At 43.4% G+C, this 25159-nt stretch overlaps 1 protein-coding gene across 2 annotated transcripts in view; it reads left to right on the top strand.

Annotated features, from left to right (window-relative positions):
* The window catches only part of NUP155 (nucleoporin 155), an 871946-nt gene that overhangs the window by 119381 nt on the left and 727406 nt on the right, over positions 1-25159 (top strand). For both annotated transcript variants that reach the window (XM_086960546.1, XM_086960547.1), the window contains exon 6: positions 23935-24101. In XM_086960546.1, the coding sequence (XP_086816672.1) occupies positions 23935-24101 (167 nt within the window). The remainder of the gene's footprint in view (positions 1-23934; positions 24102-25159) is intronic.

The raw sequence follows: 25159 nt of genomic DNA, 5'->3' as shown, positions 1-25159 counted from the left end.
CGTCGTATTAATCAGCATAAATTTTGTTTGGGAGAGTAACGGGGATATTTTGCTGGAGAAGGGGGTGAGTGAAGCCTATCCCAATCAAACTGTATAGTGGAAGAGCTGGTTTCGTTTTCCCAATCTAGTTCGCACTTCCTATGGGTTTTCTGAGGCATGGGGGAGAGAATTTTTTAGATTTTTGATACCATGTGACCTAAGGACGAGAGTAGACTTAGTTTGCTACATAGTGTGGGTTCTTGTGGTGAGATGGCTCTGGCAGAGACAAGGACTTTGAGGCGCAGAAATTTATAGAAGTCAAGTGGTTGGAGGCCAAATCGTGTCTGTAGGGCGACAAAGGCTAGAGGAGAAGGCCCGTCATATATATCTTCTAACAAGTTCAGCCCCTTTTTAGACCACTCTTCCCAGTAGAGGTATGTCCCTTCTTCTTTAAAGGCCGGGTTGAACCAGAACGAGGTTAGGTTGGACTTAGAAAATTTGGTTTTGACTTTGCAATGTCTCTCTATGTTAAGGAGTGCTCTTTTAGTGTTAAGGAAGACATATTTGGAATTAGGAAATGCTGTGGCGTCCATGGACATGATTGCAGAGAGTGGAAGGTTCTTGAGAATAGCCTTTTCAACTTGGATCCAGATCGGGGTGTAATCTTGTAGTTCGCCCCTTGTTTGCACAAGTAGGCTGTCTGATAGCATCTGAAATTTGGAAGTCCGATCCCCCCTTTATCTTTTGGGAGCTGGAGTTTCCGTAGAGAGATTTTCGTTTTTTTCCCCTGCCACAGAAAGGTATTAAAAAGCTTGTATGTCTTGTTAAAGAACTCGCCAGAGAGTAGCATAGGTAGCATACTTCTCAAGTAGGTGTTGAGGGGCGTAATCATCATTTTTAGAGTTTCCACTCTCCCTCACCAAGACAGAAATTTTGGAGACCAACCATCCAGGAGGGAAGAGATTTTTTTATGGAGGGACAGCTCATTTAGCTTCAGAGTGCTAATTAAATCCTTTTCGATACTCGAAGCTCTTCGGTTGCCAGCATAGTCCCAAGTCCCCTAACACACTCTTATCACTTATGTTGTTAAGTAATTTTACCTCTGTCTTGTCCTTATTTAGTTTGTAGCCTGAGACCTCAGCAAATTCCGCAATGGAGGACATCAGTGCCGGGATAGCTAGGCCTGCATTTTCCGATACTACCAAGACATCATCGGCATAAGCCGAAATCTTCACAGTAAGGTCACCAAAACAGATACCCTTAATTAGCTCATTAGTTCGAAGTGAGAAGAGAAATGGTTCAATTGCCAGTAGAAAAGGGAAGGAGAGAGGGGTCAACCCTGTCTCGTCCCTTGTTTCAATTCGAACGGGTCCAACAGGCATCCTCCTGCTCTCACCCTCGCCCACGGGTTAGAGTATAATGCCATTACCATCCGAATATAGTTGGTCCCCAGGTTGTATTTCTGCAGAGTGGCTTCTAAGTAGGCCCAGTCAACTTTGTCAAAGGCCTTTTCGGCGTCTAATGTTACTGCCACCGTGGGGGGTGAAGTGAGTTTTGCTTTTTCTATGATGTGAGCTAATGTTCTAGTGTTGTCACTGGACAATCTGTTTTTAAGGAACCCCATTTGGGATGGATGTATAAGCTGCGGCAGAACTTTCTGGATTCTTTTGGCCAGAAACATGGCGTAGATCTTACAATCAAGGTTGATTAAAGATATCGGCCTGTAATACTTCAGGACGTCAGGTCTTTCCCTTCTTTTGGGAGAACCACGATAATTGCTTCAGCTGGCGTGCCTTGCACTTGACCACAGGAGCTAAAGTGCTCATACAAGTCCTTGAGAGGCTTTGTCAATGTTGGGGAGAAGTTCTTGTAGAATGAGGCACTGAAATCGTCGGGGCCTGGCGTTTTCCCGGTTTTAAGAGATTTAATGGGTGATGTCTTCAGAGGATATGGGCTTATTAAGCTCGACCTTGTCTTCCTTAGAGAGAGAGAGAGAGAGGGAAGTTTACAGCTGTCTAAATATGTCTGTACTTTAGAGCTACTGATTTCTTGATTTTTGCTATATAGTTCGCTATAGAAGACCTTAAATATGTCCGCTATTTTGGTAGGGTCAGAGTGAGGGGTACCTGGTTTGTCAACTATGTTTTCTGATGACCGTCTTCTGTATTTTGAATTTCAAGTAAGAGGAAAGGCTCTTAGCCGCTTTATTTGCGTGACAGAGCTTGAAGTTCTTCTGGTGTTGCAGCCACACACCCGCCCTTTCGCTGACTATTTTATTATATTCATATTTTTTGTTCATCAGCTCATTTAGTGTCATGGGGTCCTTAAGAGCTATATGCTTTGTCTCCAGCCCTACGATTTCTTTTTCCAATTGTTCCAAAGTGATATTGGCATCCCTATTCATGGCCTTCCAAATTTTGATTAATACTCCCCTCAGTATTGTTTTAAGTGCCTCCCATCTTGTCAGATCTGTTTTGTCACCCTTTTTGTTGTGGGAAAGATATTCACTAATTGCTGATTCTATGGTCAGTCTATGCGCTTCCTTTTTCAAAACTGCGTCATTGAATCTCCATAGGGAGGTTCTTTTGACCACGTTGTTCAGTGCCAGAGTCATCGTGATGCATGAGTGATCGGAGATAACACGTGCCTCAATAGAAGTTTCTACAATATCGGCAATGGAGTGGCCAGAGGTGAGTAAATAGTCTATGCGGGAGTAAGAGGCGTGTGGTGGGGAGTAAAAGGTATAATCTCTCCCAGACTGGTTTAACAGCCTCCATGAATCAGTTAAGTTGAAACGGGAGCAAAGATTGAGTAGTGCTTTGTGTGAATTGTTTGGTCGGAAGGAGCAACGGGAGTCCCTATCTAACAGTGTGTTCATGGGGAGATTTAGGTTCCCCCCCTCCCCAGGATATGTGTTGTCGTGTCTGGTATTGTTTCGATATGGGTACATAGTGCCTTCCAAAACCCAGGATCATCTTTATTAGGGGCATAGACGTTAGTCACGTAAAACTCTATATTGTCCTTGGACAATTTCGTGGAGACCCACCTGCCTTTTGTGTCAGCTGTGGACTGAAGGACATCAATATTGGCTTTCCTCGCAATTAAAGTAAGAACCCCGTTCTTTTTACCTAAAACATCCGACCCAATTGCCTCGCTTTACCATTTGTTTTTCAAGGCGTTGAATTGCGCTGAGTCGATTTTAGTTTCCTATAGTAATACAATGTCACTCTTTCGTTTATGTAGATAATCTAAAATTTTCCTTTTTTGATTGGGTGATTGATGCCCTTCACATTGAGCGACGCTATCTTTAAGGCTTGTTTATTCAGGGTCATTGGAAGTGAGGGGGATAGTGTGTTACTTTTTTGACGAAACAGAGTGTATGGACCACCATGTTTTTATTGGAAATTTTCTAAATTGACTTGAGGCCACCTTTCATCCATACTATATTCTGTTTGACCCACTTGCACTGCTCCCATTATTCAACCTTAAACAAATTAAAACATTTTACCTGCAATTTCAAATTATTTTACAGTTATGGAACATTGAACATTTTTCAGTTTTACATTTTGCTTCAGTCATTGATACACTTTATTAATATTATTTAATTTTCTATTCAACCTTAAACAAATTAAAACATTTTACCTGCAATTTCAAATTATTTTACAGTTATGGAACATTGAACATTTTTCAGTTTTACATTTTGCTTCAGTCATTGATACACTTTATTAATATTATTTAATTTTCTAAGCAGTTGTGGACTGCTTGGGTAGGCGTCGTAGACACCTGGGGGTGGGTGGGGGGGGGGGGGGGTCACTGGACCAAAGGTTAAGCAGTGCTGCCCCACTGAACCAAAAATCAAGCAAAGAAACTTGATCTTTACACTCCCACATTTGGGTTATACTGCATAGGTATGGGGCACTGCTAATAGCAACAGCCACCAAATAACTCTGTGTATGCCTGGAGAATAACAGTCACGTCAGTGACCGCCAGCCATGCTTCGGACGTTTCAGGGCAAAAAATATCTAAGAAAAAATCCTCAGTGTCTTAGTTGGGGGCACTACATGCACACCCATACAACCGGACCAGTCTGCAGCCTCCGATAACATTGATCCTGGCTTACTGATCGATCCGTGTGCAAGGAGCGCAGGAGTTGGAGGGATTGCTTGAACCCGGTTTTGCTTATTGGTGCGTGATTGCAGCTTGGTTTTCAAAATGGTTATTTACCTTCTCAGATACTACAATATTAACTAGTGAGCCCCTTAGGAGTCATATGAGATGGTGTCCGGCAAAGTTGGAGCAGACCAGTTTATTTATTTGTGATCTTGTATTCCTTTATGATCTCAAACTCACTTTTTGAGTCTGTTATTATTTATCTTGTCCTCATAATCTTTAAGCTGTCAGTGCCCATTCTAATCTCTTTTACCAAGGGCAGGTAAGCCAATCCCCACTTATTATGTAACTTCTCTGTTCGGGTCATTGAGTTAAGAGTATTTCTTTCAAGCCCACTAGAGCCAGCCTCCGCACAGGTGAATGGTGTAATCATTGGACAAGAAGAACATTAAGGTATTCCGAGTTTTTATTCCCCCAGGATGTCAGCAGAAGGTAATATTTTACTTTCTTTTCATTAAAATAGGCTCGATCTTGCTTACTAGTTTTCTCAGTTTAATGCACTAATACTCAGTGAAGTGCTTCAATCCATGCTTTGCATTCCAGATGCCTCGCAAGAAGCATTAGGTAAAAAACATAAGTGTAACTTTTTTATTTTCCAAAATACTTCCATCGTTCTTACCGATACCAAATAAATTTCAAATTAGCTGACAATTAATGATGGCTGGATTTATTTTAATTACCTTTTCCCAAAAGCACTTTAAAGCAGGGCAGCTCTCCAACGTGCATGTCGTCTGTATTCGGAGTTCCTCACTGTTTGCATTCATTTCCATGCGAGTTCTCACATTTCGCCTTCTGCTTGGGGTCCCATAGGCCCTGTGCATGGTAAAGAGATGATTTCTTTTGAGGGACAGAAATGAGTGTAGTAAATGTAAGGATTCTTCCATATCTCTGTGTGGCAAGCATTGATTCTATTTTTGATGCACCTGGAGTCTCCTGTTATTGCATGTTTACACAGATAGAGGCCTGTGCAGCTATAGCAGGTCAAGCACCATTGGTGGGGAAAGGGAGAAGCTTCAAGTGTTTATTTTTTTGGTCAAAGTGTACTAGAAAGCTGCCTTGGGAATGCATTCCGCACTTTGCTTAGCATTGGCTTTGTGGTTTGTAATTCATCTTTTCTGACTTACTATTTGCTGGCATTATTTGTTTAAGGTTGTCCAGGGTAAGTTTGTTCCTCCCAAGGAGCAAAGCCTTTTTACACTACCTCACCTTGTATTCCTCCATAGACAGAGGTCAAATGTCAGGCTCTGTCTTCCGAGGAAGCTTAGACCCCTGATGCCCTGTAGTGGCATATGCTGCTTGCGCTTTTCAGTTTCAAACTGTATCCAAAACTCGGAGTTTCTAACTCATAAGCTTGAACATTTTCTTGCTAGATTTGTCTAGTAATTGCCTAATTTTCTCATGTTTCTCTCCATCACTATGACCCTCTTTCTCCATTACCTTGTTTAGCCACCGTCATTAGATTGTGGGGGTTTCAGTCTTAAACATTTGATTCAGCATAGACTTTGCAGTTATGAGTAATATCTTGATGAATGGGTACAAGCACTCGGTGTGTTTGATACTAAACTAATTTAGTAATGCTGATACAACAAGCGTTATAAAAGCTAATGGGTCTCGTCTTGTCAACCGATTGACTTTGCCAATGTTTTTTGGAAGCATTTGCAAAATAAATAAATAAAATAAAAATGGGGAAACAAGGCTCAATGATGTGGCCGCTGCAGTGGTTTCCTTTTTTTTCCCATTTACAGATGTAGGATGACGTACGCCATTTAGATTTATGAAATAAAAAAAAATAAGAAATATATTGTAACAAAAACTCTCTTCATATATTTGAACACCCCTGTATAAAATGGCTGCTACTGACCCTCCACACAGGCGTATATAGAGATTAACTGTCAAATTGCATTCCCTTACCCTGCCGGTCTAGCGTTCACCTTCATTTGATTAAGTGCAGTAGCTAGTATGAGGCATCTGGTATTATTAGGGTGCCAGATTTGCTTTTAGTCCGTCACGTTACCCGTTGTGGTCTAGTGACTGACTAGCCAGCGTGGTTTCGAAGTTGAATTATAAGTAGTAGATTTTGTTTTTTGGAGAATAAAGATTGCAGAAGCCATGTATTCTCACATAAAACAAGGAGCATTGCATGTTAGTTAGGCTTGAATCATTTTAGGATTTGTTTGTGGGTTCAGAATTCACCATCAGAGTTCATCAAAAACCTCTCATTGATTTGTTGACTACCAAAGGTACTACTAAATTTACCTCTAGAATAGACAAGTGGCAGTAAATGCTTTAGGATTTTTTGTGGAAGTTGTAGTACATTCCAGAAGTTTGACAAGTATCAGCAGAGGGCATGTCTCATATGCCAGTGAATTATGCTAGTGATGTAATGGAAGAAAAGGATCAGGAACCCGTTATTTTGTCTTCTGTAGTTGATTCAACTGGGGGTGCTGTAACCTTGGCTGAATGGGATAGTGTCATGTAGAAAGATGCTGTAATTAAGGACACTATGGAGTATGTGTGTGTTGGTCGGTCTATGTCCAAGGATATGGGTGATGGTGTGAGGTCCTACCATCTTGTGGCAATTGAGTTGTTTAAAGAACATAGGTGTCTATGACGTGCTAATTTACTAATGATGCCGGAGAAGTTCATGGTAGAGTTCTTGCTTCGTCTTATTATTGGACATATATTGATGAGAGCAATGAAAACTAGATTAACAGAACATTCTTGGTGACCTGGTTTCGATTTTTGCGAGAGATTGGCTAGTGCGGTTAGTAATGCATTTCATGTTACTATTCCGAGCCTAGTAGAGTTGGTTCCGACATCAGGGAAGGTCTGGGTGAAAGTAGAATTAGATATCATCGGTCCAATTAATGTGGTGGTAAGGGATACAAAAATTTTGGATGGTAGTCGGGAATTATTTTTCTGCATTGGTTGGAATTCAAATTTACGTTGATTTTATATGTACCTTTGCCTAAAACCTGTGCTCTTTTTTTGGACAACACTATTTTATTGTAACCATCTTTCATGTGCCTTCATACTTTATTTGTAATTGTGCTTCATGTCTTTCTTGCCCCTTTCTTTACAAGTGACATTCTGTTGTACGTACCCATTCTTTATGGGCAGCTGTCTTCCACACTGGGCTCCAGTTCCAAACGGCCACTCTTCAACAACAGAAATGTTCATTTTAGATGTAACCGGATAGGAGAAATATAATGTAAACAACAAGGACCCCCTGTTCGGAAATAGTGATTCCTTAAGACAGGGAAATAGACTGTGTGTGTATCATAGCATAATCATAACAAGCAGAAGGGAAGGGTAATTGCATAAAGGAACCACAACACACTTAACTAGCAGCCCATCCTGACCTTGTCCGGGAGCAACAGGCTTCCCCGACCCCCGCCCGCCCCCACATTGTCCAGCAGCCCGGGCCCCTGCTCGGCCCGTCCCCCGCCTGCCCCGACCCCCGCCTGCCCCGACCCCTGCCTGCCCGACATGGGTCCTCTTACCTCAGCCGCCGCTCCTCCCGCCTGTCCGCTGCTCGTACCGCCGCTTGCCTGTCCGCTGCTCCTCACGTCACCGCTCCTCCCCCGCGCCATGTCCGCCGCTCCTAGTCGCGCTCCTGGACGCCGCTCCTCCCCACGCTCCTGACGTGAGCACGCACGTCGCTGCTGGCGCTAACTTCGGAGGGACTACTTTTTTTTTTTACTGTAAATTTTTTAAATAAAGTTTTTTTATTTTTATTTATATAGCCTATAACCATCTACACACCCTGACGATTCCAACGGTGTATCGGGTGTGTGGATTGGCGCTGTGGTTCCAGAGTTTACCCGCCTCAAAGGCTGAAAGTTCTTCCTTTATTATAGTGGTATAGATTACAAAAAAACTCTTTCATTTGATAAATGTTCATATTAAAACAAAATATACATCAATATCAATATTACATAAAATTCAGCAAAAAACAAGAAAAAACAGATTATACAGTATTGACAAAAATTTATCATATATTAAAAAAGATCATAAAGTGGCAATCAATGCTTTCCGACGCGCGTTTCGGCGTTTCAAGGACGCCTTCTTCAGGAGCCACAAATTCTGTCTGAAATATACAGTTAAAAAAATGTAAAAACATAATCAATTTCATAATTTAAAAAATTGGTTTTTACCAAAGGCCGCATATCATAAGCAACATAGTTATAATTATTATATATATAGCATGACCAATTCAAGACAATTCAAAACAAAATTATTTAACCAATGCCAAACAGATTCCTAAATAGCACACCTTCCCTATTTGCTATGGCAATATAATAATTGCCAAACAAATTACAAAGCTAACATGTATATATTTGAGCAGTTGTTTGGTAATTAAGATATGGACATGTAGAAACCCAGTGGGGAGCTCCCTACCCCAAACCAGCGGTAGATGGTAATGGGAGAGTGTATAAACCTAAAAAAGGGGGCGAAGTCTAATCAGTCAATGATTACTTATAGCTAAATTGGAAAGTCATGGATATGGCCTAGTTAATTCAAAATGTATCTATCTATAATAGTATAATGTAATCTGAATATACTTACTACTAGAATTTCCACAAAATGACTATTGCAAACTCATATTCTCTTAGATTTTTTAATCAGTCTTATTCCAATGGAAAGGAAATATGTCTTTTACTGACTGTAAATCAAAAAAGGATAAATATTCTATATCAGACACCATTATTAAAGTGCAATACTGCAGTGCAATGCGAGGGTATTCATGTAGATGGCTAACACAGATTATTATATGTAAGTGACCAGGAAATTCCAGGCTAAGTTATTGATACTATATATTCAATAATCGATTATCTCGGTTTCCAATCCTATTTGTATTTAAAGAGGTGCCCATAAGGTGAGACCTTTAGTGCATAGCATATTTATGTTTCTATTGGCGAACTTTATATATCGTGTCAATTAGATATTAAGAAAGAGCGAACAAATTATTTCTAAATATTAAACCCTGAATGTTAGGAGACTAATTTTTATCTCAATTATGAGGATTAGTTTCCTCTTCACCTTTAGACTCAGATTTCGACTTTATTTAGGAAATATACTCACTTAATGAAAGCGTGAGGTAATTCCGTGCAGTATGTAGTATCCAAAGTAAAAAAAATACCATTCTCTGTTTCATATATAACATCGAAACTGCAGTGGTAAATGGGCATGGAAAAAGAGAGAAAAGAAAAGGCAAAACATGAGCCCCATTATTTGTACCTATGTTTGTATCTTCACAGAACTGTACTTATCACTGCGTGGGTGTGACTTACATTTAGAAGTAATGGTTCTATTCAATGCAGGCAGACGCACCAAAATTTGTTCTTTTATTATACAAAACCCAGTTCTTCGTAGATATAGATTAGGATCTTCCGCGTCAATTTCACTAGCATATGTGAATTACGCTCGGCGAGTGTCTAAATGCAAGACATAGGTGGCAATATTTTAGTTAAAGAACCTCTAATGTGCGAACTAAAAAATGACTGAATACTCAACAAGACGGCTTACAAAGTTCCTACAGGTTTCTCTTACCGTTAAAAGATGTGTGAGGCTGCATATGAAAAAACCACAAAGCTGTAACGGGGTGGCCGATGTTTTCACCTTCGCATTTGGTTTACAATTGGCGAGTTTCTGAATAAAAGATAAGATTTACGCTATTCAGAGAAGGAGCGGCGAAGTAAAAATAACTCAATGTTAAACCAAACGGCTATCTAGAGCCTTCGAGTTTTCCTTACCGTTAAGAATTGTTAAAGTCTGTATAAACGGACAAGGCGCTGCAATGGATAGCCGCTGGCGTCCTGTGGCCGTTGGAGATCGTATCACCTGTTGTAATTACAGATCTACCTATAAATGCATGACTTCGAAGTCACGTGGGGCGATTTCCCATAGGTGAATGACGTACATTCTTAAAGCCATACGTTCCCACAATCACAATGGAGTGCGCAGGGCGAATGTTACTTTCCGAGGAGTCTAATTGTATCAAATTGAGACTCTTAGTTTAACTAGTGAATAATCACCAAATACGCCTCTCAGCATAAAATATGTATTTACTTAGTGGGAAATAAATCGTCTGGTGGACAATCGAGTCACACGTGTTCTTGAAGCCGTGTGCTCCAACAGTCGAGATGCGGTACAAAAGGCAATTATCGCTTTCTGAGAAAATGTGTCAAATATGGAGCGCTTTATTTGGGTATAAAGCAATACTAACAAGCATTTGTCTTATAACGAGGAGCATAAACGAATGAATGAATCTCCACAGGATCTTGATATAATTAATTCCCTGCTATAACTAATCGCAACTGTTGGAAATGGGGACTTATTAGCAGAGGAAAGAGATATACATAGTTAGTGATCACCGGATACTCAATGTATGTCTACCAGTATTAAATGTGTATCCACTTAGTAAAATCGAGATAGCTAAACGGACAGTCTACTCAATAAGGGAATTACATAGTGTAGGCAGTAGCTAAGGTTTACTGCCTGCAGTCCCAACAGATCAGGACAGGTCCGATATTCAAAGGGATACCTCCATGGAAAAGAGGTTAAAATATAGCGTTCGCCCACGGAATTTCGCTTTTCAAACCTTTCTTAAAAGTATTGAGAACAAAAATCCAGTAGACTTCCTTTTTCCTTCTGATGGCGCACCCACCTTTGCTGTCAGGTGTCCTTATTTTCTCTAAGATGCGCCATCTGAAGTCTTCCGGGTTGTGATCCATTTCAAGAAAATGCTTCACTAGAGGTGCTGTCACCTTGCCTGTTCTGATTGCAGATCTATGCTCAGTCAAGCACACTTGGATGGACCTGCAGGTTTCGCCAACATAGCCTAAGCCACATATACATTGGATAAAGTAAACCACATTAGTTGTTTTGCAGTTCCACATATCATTTGCCTTGGCCACGAAAACATTGTGAATGAGCTCCTCACCCCCAAGGATATTATTGCAGGATTTGCATGAGGAGCACTTAACTGTTCCACGTATAGGGAGATTGGTTAATAGTGATTTCTGAAAGCGACCTGTATTGTAGTGTTTCGTTCCAAATCTGGAATGAACAATCTTGTCCTTTAAGTTTCTATTCCTCTTATGGGCAAAGAGGGGTTTCTTTAGTGCTTTGTTTGAGCTCGGGTTACAGTTAAGAATATGCCAATTGGCATTGATGATCTGTCTTACACGCTCATTTAATGTGTAGTGTGTAGTCATACAAACGAGTTGATCCTTAGCTGGTTGTTCCTTCGAAGCTAGTAAAGCGTCGCGATCAAAGAAGCGCGCTCTTTTATAGGAGTTTCTTATGAGCCTATGTGGATATCCACGGTCTAAGAACTTTTTCCTCATAGTGGAAGCCTGGCTGTCATAATCCACAAGATTGGTGCAGTTCCTGCGAACTCTTAAGAATTGAGAAAATGGTATGCTCTCACGATAGGAGAAAGACTGTTTCCAACCAGTAAAATTAGTACAGCACCGTTTACCACATGACGAAAACTGTTTTTTTTTGTGTGCTTTAGACTCTGTGGTTTCATAACTTGTTAATAGAGGCTCCATTGTTTTGCAGTTTTTGTTGGCATGCGGAGTGAGCGAACTAATCCAAATGCCAGTAAATTACTGTAGATGTTACCACGAAAATTCATCCAGGGTCTCATGCCGCAGGACTGCTTTGGTTTGGTTCTCTTTCAATTGTCATGCTCAAGCTGCTTTTGTGAAGTGATACTTTTTCCAGCAAGTAGCACTGGGGCTAACTCCAAGCAGGAGTATCTACAACATGAACACAACGAAGTGTGAGATATCTGCATTTGTCTGTCATTGACATTCCTGAAGCGGCAATTAGGAACAGATTAATGGGCAGAACTGGCCTAGAAACTTCCTCTCAACTGAAACTACAATCCTACCATTTACCTAATAGTAATAGCATTTCTCGTACATTAATACGGCATGAATGCTTTTGCTGTCTGGGAAACCTGTCCCTGTACTCCATCTGGTGCCATGCTAAAGCAGGGGCACTGTAAATCAATTTCTCTTTGCTTTTATAATTAATACTTAGAGCCAGCCTGTAAGGTGAACATTTGAAAATATCCGCTCTAGCATTTTCTGATTCTCCTTTTTGAAGTTGGAATTATTTGCCATGCATATTATCTCACATTGCTATTATCATGAGTTTCCTTTAAGCACAGTCTAAAGACCTGGATAGTTCTCCGTCTATGCACCCATCCAGTTTTGTATCATCAGATTGTATGCTATCTCAAAGAAACCACCTCTGTATTCCTACAACACCGCATGAATATTGTCCTTGACTTAAAACTTCCAATTGTCCTCACCTTTTTTTTAGGTCCCACATAGCGAAAGCAGCGCACGCGCTGTTCTTGTGAGTACCTTTTGGAATCGATTCTGCCAAGGGCTTGCGTGCACGCGTCTGCATGGACAAACATGGCTGCTCTTGCCATTTCTCCATAGCAGACAGCATGCGCGTGTCTGTAGTGACTGTGGACAGTCCCACACCATTTTGTTGCCATAGCTTTTATTTTTGCTGTCAGTCCCCCCCCAGCACAAGCCTGCATCCACTTCTGTCTTTTTGCTGCGATCCGCTGTCCTGACAGATGTGAATGCCTGCGTGTGCCCCGCGGGAACTGCAGGATAGCTGATCGCAGCAAAAAGACAGAAGTGGATGTCTGCGATCAGCTTGTTCAGTTCCCGCCAAGGCCCATGCAGTGCCCCTCACTGTCCTGATACTTGACTGATCCATCATATAATTTGTAAAGCGCACTACTCACCCGTGAGGGTCTCAAGGCGCTGGGGGGGGGGGGGGGGGGGGGAAATGCTGCTACTGCTTGAAAAGCTAGGTTTTGAGGAGTTTTCTGAAGGTCAGCAGGTCTTGGGTCTGCCATAGGTTGATAGGGAGGGTGTTCCAGGTCTAGGCTGCGAGGTGGGGGAATGATCTGCCGCCGGAGGCTGCTCTTCGGAAGCGGAGGACTGTGGCGAGGGCGGCGGAGCGGAGCTGGCGGGTGGGGGTGTAGAAGCTGAGTCGTCTGTTGAGGGACGTTGGTCCGGTGTTGTGGAGTGCCTTGTGTGCATGGGTGAGGAGCTTGAAGGTTATCCTCTTGTTGAATGGGAGCAAGTGCAGGTCTCTCAGGTGGGGTGTGATGTGGCTGCAGCGAGGGATGTTGAGGATCAGGCGTGCAGAGGCGTTCTGGATGCGTTGGAGCTGTCTCAGGAGTTTGGCCGAGGCTCCTGCTTAGAGGGCATTTCCGTAGTCCAACCTGCTGCGGACGAGGGCCTGGGTGACCATTCTTCTCGTTTCAGTGGTGATTCACTTGTAGATCCTGCGGAGGGTGTTGAAGCAGCAGGAGGAGGAGACGGCGTTGACCTGTTTAATCATGGAGAGGGTGGAGTCGAGGATGACCCCTAGGTTGGGTGCGTGGTCGGTGGGTGTTGGAGCGGTTCCCAGTGCAGTTGGCCACCAGGAGTCGCCCCAGGCCTAAGGGGTGGATCTGAGGATGAGTACCTCTGTCTTGTCCGAGTTCAGCTTCTGTCGGCTGTTCCTCATCCATTCAGCGACAGCCTTCATTCCTTCGTGAAGGTTGGTTTTGGCAGTGTGGGGGTCCTTGGTGAGGGAGGGGATCAGCTGGGTGTCATCGGCGTACAAGATGATGTTGAGGTCGTGCCGATAGGCGACGTGGGCGAGCGGTGAAATGTAGATGTTAAACAGAGTTGGGATGAGCCCTGGGGTACGAAGCAGATGAACTCGGTGGCTTCGGTACGGAAGGGGGGAAGGCGGATGCTCTGTGTTCTACCGGAAAGGAAGGAGATGGTCCAGTTCAGTGCCTTCTCTTGGATCCCGCCATTGTTAAGGCGTGTTCGTAGTGTGTGGTGGCAGACCGTGACGAAGATCCGTAATGGTACCTTCACACCTGCAGAACATATCCGCATCCCACGTCTCTGGCACTCATTGCCGGGCTGCAGGGAAGGGCAAACTGAATCCAGTGCACGTCAAGTGCGCTCACTAATATATATATATTTTCTAGATCACTCAGTTTCAAACACGTCAAAACCAATTTCGAGAGGTTTTCCACTTTCCGCCAACACCACCACCAGTTTATTACTCTTTAAGTATAACTCCTTGTGTGTTATCCAGCCTGTGCAATGCCACCTGCACAATGCCACTTTACCAATGTCCTTGTAAAAATGCCTCTACACATTTCCCCGATACAACACACCTGAAAAATAACTGCACAATGGCCATCACAAACCTGCACAATGCCCCATTCGCTATTCTCACAGAAAAATACACCTGCACTCCGCCTAATGCACAACATCCCTCTTCAGTCCACCTAAACGGTACCCCTGCATAATACTTTTCATTGATTAGCCACGTTCAAAGCCCCATTGCAAGGTATGCACATGAAACTACTCCTTCATGATGCTCCTGCATGGCGCTTCATTGCAATGAAAGCAGCATATTGCCGCTCCATTGTTCACTACCATGCGCCGTTCACTGTATACATTTCTGTGAGCCATCTGTTTACATGGACCCTACTCACTCTCTACTCCTCCCTCTCTACTCCTCCCTCTCTACTATTCCCTCTCTACTACTCCCTCTCTACTACTCATACTACTCACTCTCTACTCTACTACTCTACTACTCACTCTAATACTCTCTACTACTTACTATTACTCACTCTGCTACTCTCTACTACTCACTCTCTACTCACTCTCTACTACTCACTCTCTACTACTCACTCTCTACTACTCACTCTCTACTACTCACTCTACTACTCACTGTTAATGTTAATGACATTTATAAAGTGCGCTGCTACCAAGGGTGTCCTGGCGCTACTCTACTACTCACTCACTACTTCTCTCTACTGTACTACTCGCTCTATTTCTCTCTACTTTACTACTCACTCTCTACTACTCTACTACTACCCTCTACTCTTCACTCTACTACTCTCTATTATCTACTACTCACTCTCTGCTGCTCACTCTTTACTACTCACTCTCTACTACTCTACTACTCACTCTACTAGTCTCTCTACTCTCTACTACTCACTCTACTAATCTTTAATCTACTACTCACTCTCTACTACTCACTCTCTACTACTCACTCTCTACTATCTACTCTCTACTACTATCTACTCTCTACTACTCACTCTCTACTACTCACTCCCTACTACTCCCTCTCTACTACTCTACTACTCACTCTCTACTACTCACTCTCTACTACTCACTTTCTACTACTCACTACTCTACTACTCAATACTCTACTACTCACTATCTACTACTCACTCTCTACTCTACTATTCACTCTACAACTCCCACTCTACTACTCACTCTCTAGTACTCATCTACTACTCACTCTACTAATCTCAACTCTATACTCTACTACTCACTCTACGACTTTCTACTACTATCTACTCTCTACTATCTACTGTACTACTCACTCTATTTCTCTCTACTTTACTACTCACTCTCTACTACTCACTCTCTACTAGTCTCTACTTTATACTCTCTACTGCTCACTCTACTCCCCTCTACTCTCTACTACTCTCTCTATTCTCTACTACTCACTCTCCTCTAATACTCACTCTCCTCTACTACTCACTCTCTACTGCTCACTCTCTTATACTCTCTCTACTACTCACTCTCTACTAATCTCTAATCTACTACTTACTCTCTACTACTCACTCTCTACTATCTACTCTCTACAACTCTCTCTCTACTATCTACTACTATCTACTCTACTACTAACTCTCTACTACACTCTACTCTCTACTACACTCTACTCTCTACTACTCACTCTCTACTATTGACTATCTACTACTCACTACTCCTCACTCTCTACTACTCACTCTCTACTCCTCACTCTCTACTCTACTATTCACTCTACAACTCAATCTCTACTACTCACTCTCTAGTACTCTCTACTACGCACTCTCTATGACTCGCTAATCTACTACTCACTCTACTTCTCTCTCTCTACTCTCTACTACTCACTCTCTACTAATCTCTACTCTATACTCTACTCACTCTCTACTCTCTACTACTCACTCTCTACTACTCACTCTCTACTACTCACTCTCTACTACTCACTCTCTACTACTATCTACTACTCAATCAATCAATTAACTTTATTTCGGTCTTTTTAGACCATAAAAGTACATAAAAATAATATAACAGATTTCCATCCAGATCTTAGCGATAGCATTCTTTGTCACAGTGGATTGGGTGGAAGACATCACAATTTACCCAGATCCGTCCTAAATTTACATTTTAAAACAATAAATTCATAATACAATAAATACAATAAAATGTTTAAATAATTAATAACTCTATATATTATTTATATATAAAAGAGTCACGCTCCTCAAAATTACTAATTGTCGATGACAAGTAATATATAATTGTCCCACAAGATTAAATATTTAGAAAATTCATCACTGGGTTATTTATAACAATTGAAGAAATTAAAAACAAAAAATAAAATATCACAGTTTCAAACCCTTTTTAGCTCTAATGACCATCACACCGGCAAGAAATCTAGATACACAAAAAACCACCAGCTGTGAAGTATCAGACTTAAGTAGACATTCTGCCTCTCTGCAGTGCCTTACTTTCAAGGCAATGCAGAGTGGTTTAATCCATCTTTTTCTTGGAGTGTCATATAAGGGACAGAAAAAAAAGAAATGTGCATCATCTTCCTTGACTTCAATCAAATGTTTACAAGATGTGCATTTGTCATAATCTTGGTCATTGCGGTTACTAACCCATTTTGATTTCTTATCATTTGTTTGTAAAACCCCATATGTAAATTTCAGGTACATTGTGCAGTGGCGCGATGGTTCGTCAGGACACCCGCCAGTAGAAACTCTCCTTCGAGGCCGCTAAGAAAGTTAAAAAAACTGCCGAGCGAGAGGCGGGAGCATCTAACGCTGTTCCCCCCCCCCCCCCCTGAAGCCCAGGACATTCAACAAATCCTGCAAGAGATGCGACAGGGCTTTGCTACCGTGGTGGACAAGGTGGACAGACTTTCATCGAGGATGGACGCCCTTGTGCCCAAAGTCGACCGTCACGAGGAGCGGATCACAGCCACTGAACAGCGCATCTCCGAAGTCGATGATGCCGCGGCTTCCCATGCCACCCAGCTTGCCGGAATGGACAACTTGCTGCGGGTCATCGCTGCGAAGAATGAGGATTTGGAGGCCCGCAGCAGACGCAACAACATTCGCGTCACGGGCATACCGGAGTCCACAGCCACGGGCAGGATGGAGCTGTATGTGGAAAAGCTTCTTCAGACATCTATCGGAGCCGAGGCCTTCTTATCGCAGTTCATAGTCGAGCGAGCACACACAACTCTGGGCCCGGTGCCCAAACCGGGCATGCCACCGAGGCCCATCATAGCTCGTCTGTTGAACTATCGCGATCGCGATACTGCTTTGAGAGCGGCGCGCGCCAAGCAGTCTCTGTTCTGTGATGGCATCAACTTTTCCATTTATCCTGATTTCACTCCAGTGGTCCAGGAACAGAGACGCATGTTCATCGAGGTGAAGAAAAAACTACGTGCTGCCCAACTGGACTATGCCCTACTATATCCTGCTAAGCTCCGGATCACACATCAAGGGAAGCAGCGGTTCTTCACCAATCCGCAGCAGGTTGAGGACTACTTAAAAGTGATCAAGAGAATGCGGAATGGGCCGAGAGACCGCGGTGCAGCGCACGACGACAACCACCCAGACTCGGACGCAGACGCCTGACCTATTCCTGATGCAGCTTTGGCTAGTCTATATATGGTACTCTGGGCTTGCTGAGATAACATCCTCTCTCTGTGATGGACATGTCAGGTCATTTGGACACGGGGCTACGACCTGCATCCAGTGGTAATGTACTCCAGGGTCCACTGCCCCTCCTCAGTCGCATCCAAGGGCGGCACTCGTTGTGGGGCTTGAGGGGGGTGCTGTGGCTGTGCGCTTTTCTATGCTGTTCCCCCTACGGGTACACCCCACACATGGGTTTTGTTTTTGGGTCAAGACTGAACCTTGAGGGAAGGAGGGAGGGTGGGTGGATGGGGCATCTTTTTGGTGAGTTGGGGTTGCTGGGATGGGTAGGAGAGTGGGAGGGGTAGGGATATGGCGGCTGCTGGCATGATTGGGATGCAGTAGTGGGAGGGGGGCAGGGTACTGTTGAGGGCGGGGTTTTTCCTTGCATGGTGGGGATACAGTTGTTTGGTTTGTGCGGTGCCGGGCTTCACCCGGGAAGAGTTGGTTCAAAGAATGGTGAACTGTTATGTTATAATAATACAATGACTTTCATCTTATGGCGGGGATAGAACCCAAGGCCAATTGCACTTTGTCATGGAATGTCAGGGGCCTTAACAATGCCAAAAAATGTCGGAATGTGATTGCTTACTTGGATCGACATCTGGTCCAGATCGCCATGTTACAGGAAACGCACCTGTCACCACAGACACGCACTACCTTTGTAGGCAAATGGGCTGGCACCCGCATCTTCTCGTCTTACTCCACTTATGCGAGAGGGGTAGCTATATTGATTAGAACCAATGTGCCGTTCCAGGTGTGTGGCGAGCTAGCAGATGTGGAAGGCCGCTTTGCTATGTTGTGGGGCCGCCTGGGCCGAGACACTATTACCTTAGTAAACTGTTATGCGCCTAATATAGATCAGCCACATTTCTTCACCACACTGTGGGGTAAGATCCTAGACGTGGGGTCCCGACATGTTATCTGGGGAGGTGACTTTAACGTGGCATTGGTGCCCATCTGGATAGGGCAGATGGAATCGCACACTACAAGCCTCGCTCTAAGGAGGCCCTTCTGGGCGTGATCACTGAAGGCGACTTGGTAGATGCTTGGCGATGCATACACCCCCCTACGGAAAGAGGGCACACACTTCACATCACAGACAAGCACGTGGGCGCGCTTGGACTACCTGTTCTTGTCTAGAGAGATGAGTGCTGGGGTGACCCATTTGCCCAGGACATACTCAGATCACAGCCCTTTTTCAATGCTCCTACGGGTGCCCGGTTGGGACAGCCCCCGACCACATTGGCGTCTACAGCCTGCGGCCCTTCTAGACGCGGTGTTCCACGCCGAACTCGGCGAGGAGATAGCAGCCTTTGTCCCTCGCAACAAGGGGTCTGTCGACTCCGTCGAAAGCATCTGGGAGGCATTCAAGGTTACGATCAGGGGCTACTGCATATCGAAAAGCTTTGGAGTGCTACGCGATATACAGCGCACGTTGCGCACCCTTGATCGGGATCTGAAGGACCTAGAGATTCATATGGCGTCGGAAGATCGGGCTGATGTACATGCGGAATTTAGGGAAAAGTTGACAAAGTACGAAGAAGAGGCGGCCAGGGAAACCAAGTTCAAAGGGAAATACTGGCAGGCGAGAAAATACTGCGAAGGAGATAGACCTGGTAGGGCCCTTTCACTGTTAATGCGCCCTCCTCACACTCACAATACCATTCTCGAAGTTCTGGATACACAGGGCCATCCAGTTAAAGACTCAGACGATATACTGACAGTTTTCACGTCTCACTATCATGCACTTTACACCACTGCTGCGACCCCGGACATGTCTTTCGATGACTTCCCTGGTGATGTCGCTTTGTGCTGGATCAGCGACGCGGACAGGGCCTTTCTCGCTGCCCCTTTTGAGTTGGATGATATTAGAGATGCCATCATGTCACTCAAAAATGGCAAAGCGCCTGGCCTTGATGGGATACCTGCCGAGTTTTAGAAAGCATATATAGACATAATGGCCCCGGTCCTTAAAGAGGTCTTTGAGGAGTCGCTGGCTGATGGAATACTCCCCCGCTCCATTCGAGAGGTCGTAATCACGTCATTTCGGAAACCTGGCAAGAGTCCTAACACTTGTGATTCTTACCGCCCGCTCTCTTTGTTGCATTGCGATGTCAAGATACTTGCAAAAGTACTGGCTACCAGGTTGTCCCTCCTTATGACCCAAATCGTACTACCCGATCAATCTGGATTTGTCCCTAATCGCTCCACCTCCCATAACCTACGCACACTCTTCTCCCTGATTCGCACAATGCACCCTGATCTCCCCGTTGTAGCGTTTTTTTTGGACGCTACTAATGCCTTCGATTCGGTCGAATGGCCATATCTATTCGCCGTCCTGACCCGTATGGGATTCCCTAAATTATTCATCTCCTGGGTCCAATTACTATACACGCGACCGTCAGCGAAGGTACTGATCAATGGGTGTCTCTCTCCGGTTGCAATCACGATAGGCACCAGACAAGGTTGCCCACTTTCCTCTCTTTTATTTGCGATTGCTGTCGAGCCGTTGGCCTGCAGACTCCGTCATTTGCAACGAGAGGGCACCTTTCGCTGTTTTCGGCGTCAGATTGATGTGTCCCTGTACGCAGATGACATGACGTTATATGTTAAAGACCCGCTGCACAATTTGAATCTGCTGTTAAGGGAATTCGTGGTCTTCGGAAGACTTTCCGGTGTATGTATCAATCAATCACTATTCTACCCCCTTACGGACGCAGTGGCTGACTTCCCGCTCGACTTCCCCTTAGAGTGGTGCAGATCGGACCTCCGCTACCTTGGTATCCAAATCTCTCGTGATAAAGACGAAACATTGCGCCTCAATTACGGGGTCGCGATCACCAAACTAATCACATCGGTTGATCGCTGGATCACCCTCCCCCTGTCCATGGCTGGGAGAGCATCCCTTATCAAAATGGTGGTGCTACCCCGGTTTTTATACCTTTTTCTTAATATTCCTTACCACCCGGGTGCATTTTTCTTTATAACATTGAAAGCTGAACTGTGCCGACTACTCTGGGGGGTAAATAACCCCTACTACGGTGGTCGTTGCTGCCATATGATAAAGGGGGCTTTGATATTCCAGATTTTGAGATTTATTATATATGCGCTCAGGCGCACTATGCTTACCACTGGATGATCCCCACACCCTACATGCCCCAGCTGGCGGTCGAGGATTGGATTGCGAACCCCCTCCTACTGAATGGGCGCATATATTGCCCAGTATTGTCCATAGAAACGCCGTTCACCACGGTCACATGTACCATAGATGCCTGGCGTCGCATGGCGAGGTTACTGGGATGCATCTTCCCATATTCTCCTCGGATGCCATTGGCGTACCACCCCAAACTAGTGCTCCTCCAGGAGCGGGGTTTCCAATCACTCTGTCAGCGCCTGCAAGTCACTTGCTGGGGTGACCTCTTCACCAATGGTCAGTTCAACTCTACTGACCTCTTCTTCAAATCCCACACGCCTACTCCACTCGACTCTTTCTATTATATGCGACTGCGTCAGGGGATAAGGGAGATTCTCCCTGACTTCCCCAGTGAGCCGGAGTGCTTTCCTCCATTGCACTTCATGCTATGCTCGCAAGATGGCTCGCATTTGGTGTCGGGCATGTATCGCCTCGTCAGAACATCCAGCCCCGGACTGGTAAATCCAGCCCGCTTACATTGGGCTACTGACCTGGCAGCAGAGATTACTGATGAACAGTGGCTATACTGCTGTGATCTCACGGCTATGATATCCGCCAGCTGTCGACTCAAGATAATCCATTACAAGTTCTTACAACTGCTGTACTACACCCCGGTGAGGAAATTCAGGTTCCGCCTGTCCAGCGATGATAGATGCGAACGTTGTCGCGCGGAACACGCTGGATTCTTTCATCTGTCCTGGCAATGCCCCCCGGTCTATGCCTACTGGCAACAAGTGCATGCTGCTCTTGAGTCCATGACAGGGGTATTAATAAACCCAGACCCTTTGCTGATGCTATTGGGGCATACACCACACATCCCTAAGTCCTGTAGGAAACTCCTTGACACTGCTCTGCTCCTTGCGAAACGCAGCGTAGCTTGTAGATGGGGTCGTGGCAGGGCCCCAAAGTTTAAGGACTGGCTCGCTGATATGACCCATTGTCAGGAACAATCTGTTATTTTTGCTGAGACAGTCCCGACCTCCAGTAGACCTAAGGACATCTGGGGTCCCCTAGTCACATATCTACTAGCCCAGGGAACTGACGACAATGTTCCGAATGGCGAAGAGGCACGAAATGGTGACGGTGTACAAGTGGGCATTGCTTGATTCAACACATGTGAATCACTGTTAGTGGACAACACTTCTGAACACTACCTCCTTGTGTAAATGTATAGTTGACTATCTCACATGTATCTCTTTGGTTTCATCTCTCACTGTATTGTGGCCTAGCCGCCGACTAACTGTTCATTTACGAAACGAACTGTCCTAAGATGCCCCTGTAATGTACTGTGAATGCTGTCTGATGTTGTTATGGGCCATGCATTGTGCTTGATTTCCTGCTCTTCTCCTGCCGTGTTATTTTGCTGTATACACATGTACTAACTAAATTCTGCGCCACTGGCGTTAATGCTCTGTATCGCACTGCCAAACCCTTTCTATGTTCTCTGTTGAAAATGCAAAAATAAAGTCTATAAAAAAAAATAAAAAAATAAAAACATATGCATCTAAAGTGCAGCATGCCACCATTGCTACAAAAATAAATACATATTTTTTTGGCCTACAATTTATAGACTTTTGTTGCAATTGGTTTTGCAATACTTAGCAATGCCAATAGCTCAAACTTAATTAATGCGAGACCTATTGCATTTCAAATGTTGTTTTTGGATGACCTTTGATGCTAAATAATCGTAATTTTTTTAATTTTCCAGTCCAAGTAGTGTTCCTTAATCTTGGATCAGTAAATTAAAATGTAACGCGAATGGTACTTTCTTTACTTTGCTGGTGTGCATGTGTTCGGATGGGTGCTTGTGAAAATAGAATGATGTTACGGCCATTTCACTTTTTAAAAGTGCCTTTTTTTTGTCGCTGCTTGACAGCCTTCCGGCTCTGTACAGCACCGCCAAAAGCAATTTGCAAAGCTAGAGGTTCCTAGAGGTGAGACATATTAACTATGCTAATGCTTGTTTGCATTGTGGCACTTGTAGTCTTGGACTTGTAGTGGAGAAAGCTAAATTACAAGTACTGTAGTCATAAGACCGAAATCAGGATTGGGTAAACTATTCGCATATGACGTGGTGCTTCTTGAGATCTCTGCATTACATGAAAGATTAATTTTGTAGTTAAAGTTTTCTTTTTTAAAAGTTAGTTCATAATAAAACTCACAAATACAACCCTGCAGGTGATAGTTTTCAAATTATGAAAGAATGAAGTGTTGCCAGTAAATCTAGGGCAGTGTGAAACTAACAGATAATACCTGTCAAATGACATTTTATACTGAGAAGAGTTGTACTGCTGGTATTTTACTCATGACATTACCCATAAGTGATCCCTGATGAGGGACAAAACGGGTTGGCTAGGCTGAAATGTTATTTATAAGACAAAGAAGATTGAAGGATTAAATTTCACTATAATTTTTACTGTTAATGGTGCTTGGAATTTATTGGATGGACAGAACACGAATGATTTTGTTGCCATAACATCATGGGCAGATGGAATTTCTATGAATTATATCTAGATAAAATTATCAAGGACTATATAAATTCCTATTTGTATTTGTGATTTTGTGTAACTTAGGAGGGTCTCAGGCAGTTGGACCTCGGGGTTAAGCACCAAAGTTAATCTATTATTGAACCTTGGACTAGTACTGGGGTTGGGCAATTACTGCCAAAATTGTTTTGTGTTGTAGTTACATAATAACCAGAATGTATTAGTAATGATGTTTGACACATTATTAAGGTTTATGTTCTTGTGTATTTTTTGTCTTATGGCAGGTAGTGTAAATCTGAATGACAGCTTGTCGGGTGGAATGCAGCTTCTGCCAGATCCGCTATATTCACTTCCAACTGACAATACATATCTTCTGACAATAACGTCGAATGATAATGGCCGTATTTTCTTGGCTGGAAAAGATGGCTGCCTCTATGAAGTGGCTTATCAGGTAAGGTTTGTTGTGATGGGATAGAAACATTCAGGAGTGGCCTTTGGTTCATTTACATGATGTTTTATTCTTATGATAGCAGTTTCTTTCAAACCATTTAGACTCGCCAAGAGGCTCATATTGCTCAGAATGTGTCTGAAATGTCTACGTTTGGTTGAGAAGCTTTATTAATAATGCCATTGTGTATACATTGTGACGCTCCTCTGAGGTCTTGCTTAGATTCTCTTAAGCAAAATAAGACTTTCACCATAATACATTTTCATGTACATTCATTCCTTTGAGGACAACCCCTTGTTAAATAGAGTGTACTTTCTCTGCATATTAGAAATGTGTTTATACCTTCTTCCTGCAGAACCGACATCATACAATATCCACAGGCTTTAGACTATATATGAAAAATTATATACTGGCACGTGCCATCATTGAATAGGATAGCACAACCCCTGGATGCCCGGTCTTTTGCTGTGCGTGAATGTTATGATCCATAGCTCAGTTTTAAATGCCTTTTGTCTAATATATCCTTGCCATTGATTTAAGAGGACTCATGTAAAATTTTGGATTACTCGGTGAGAACGCACTTAATGCAAGGAGGATGAGAATGAAAGGGAGTGTGTTCAGAATATGGCAATAGGAGACTGCTGTTTCGAGGGAAGAAGCATAAGAGGAGTCCTAGATTGGAGTGGATAGTGTGCCTAGCTGGAATATATCAAAACTGCTTCCGAATTACAAAATTAGTGCTGTTAAGAGATTTTGTGGCAACTTTGGGCAAGGATGTAAGTACAGTGATGAAAGAGCCAATACTTTTCTCTCTTTTTGTTTAAGGATTATCTTGTGCCAGGACTCCTGTTTGTAGTGTAACCTCTTTAGCTGTATACGTATAGTTAAACATATAAATAAGAATATAATTAAACATAAATTAACTATGTACACATAACTCATGCTGTAAGTAGACATTTATTCCAGATAGACAGTATCTTCAAAGCCCCTGAGATAAGGGGTGGAATTGTTCAATCTTAGTTTTTGTTGATAACTGGTAACATTTCCGATATTGCTACCAA

The sequence above is a fragment of the Lissotriton vulgaris genome, chromosome 3_1 (assembly GCF_964263255.1).
Source record: "Lissotriton vulgaris chromosome 3_1, aLisVul1.2, whole genome shotgun sequence".
In the NCBI taxonomy this organism is placed as follows: Eukaryota; Metazoa; Chordata; class Amphibia; order Caudata; family Salamandridae; genus Lissotriton; species Lissotriton vulgaris.
This window is presented reverse-complemented; position numbering and strand designations above follow the sequence as displayed.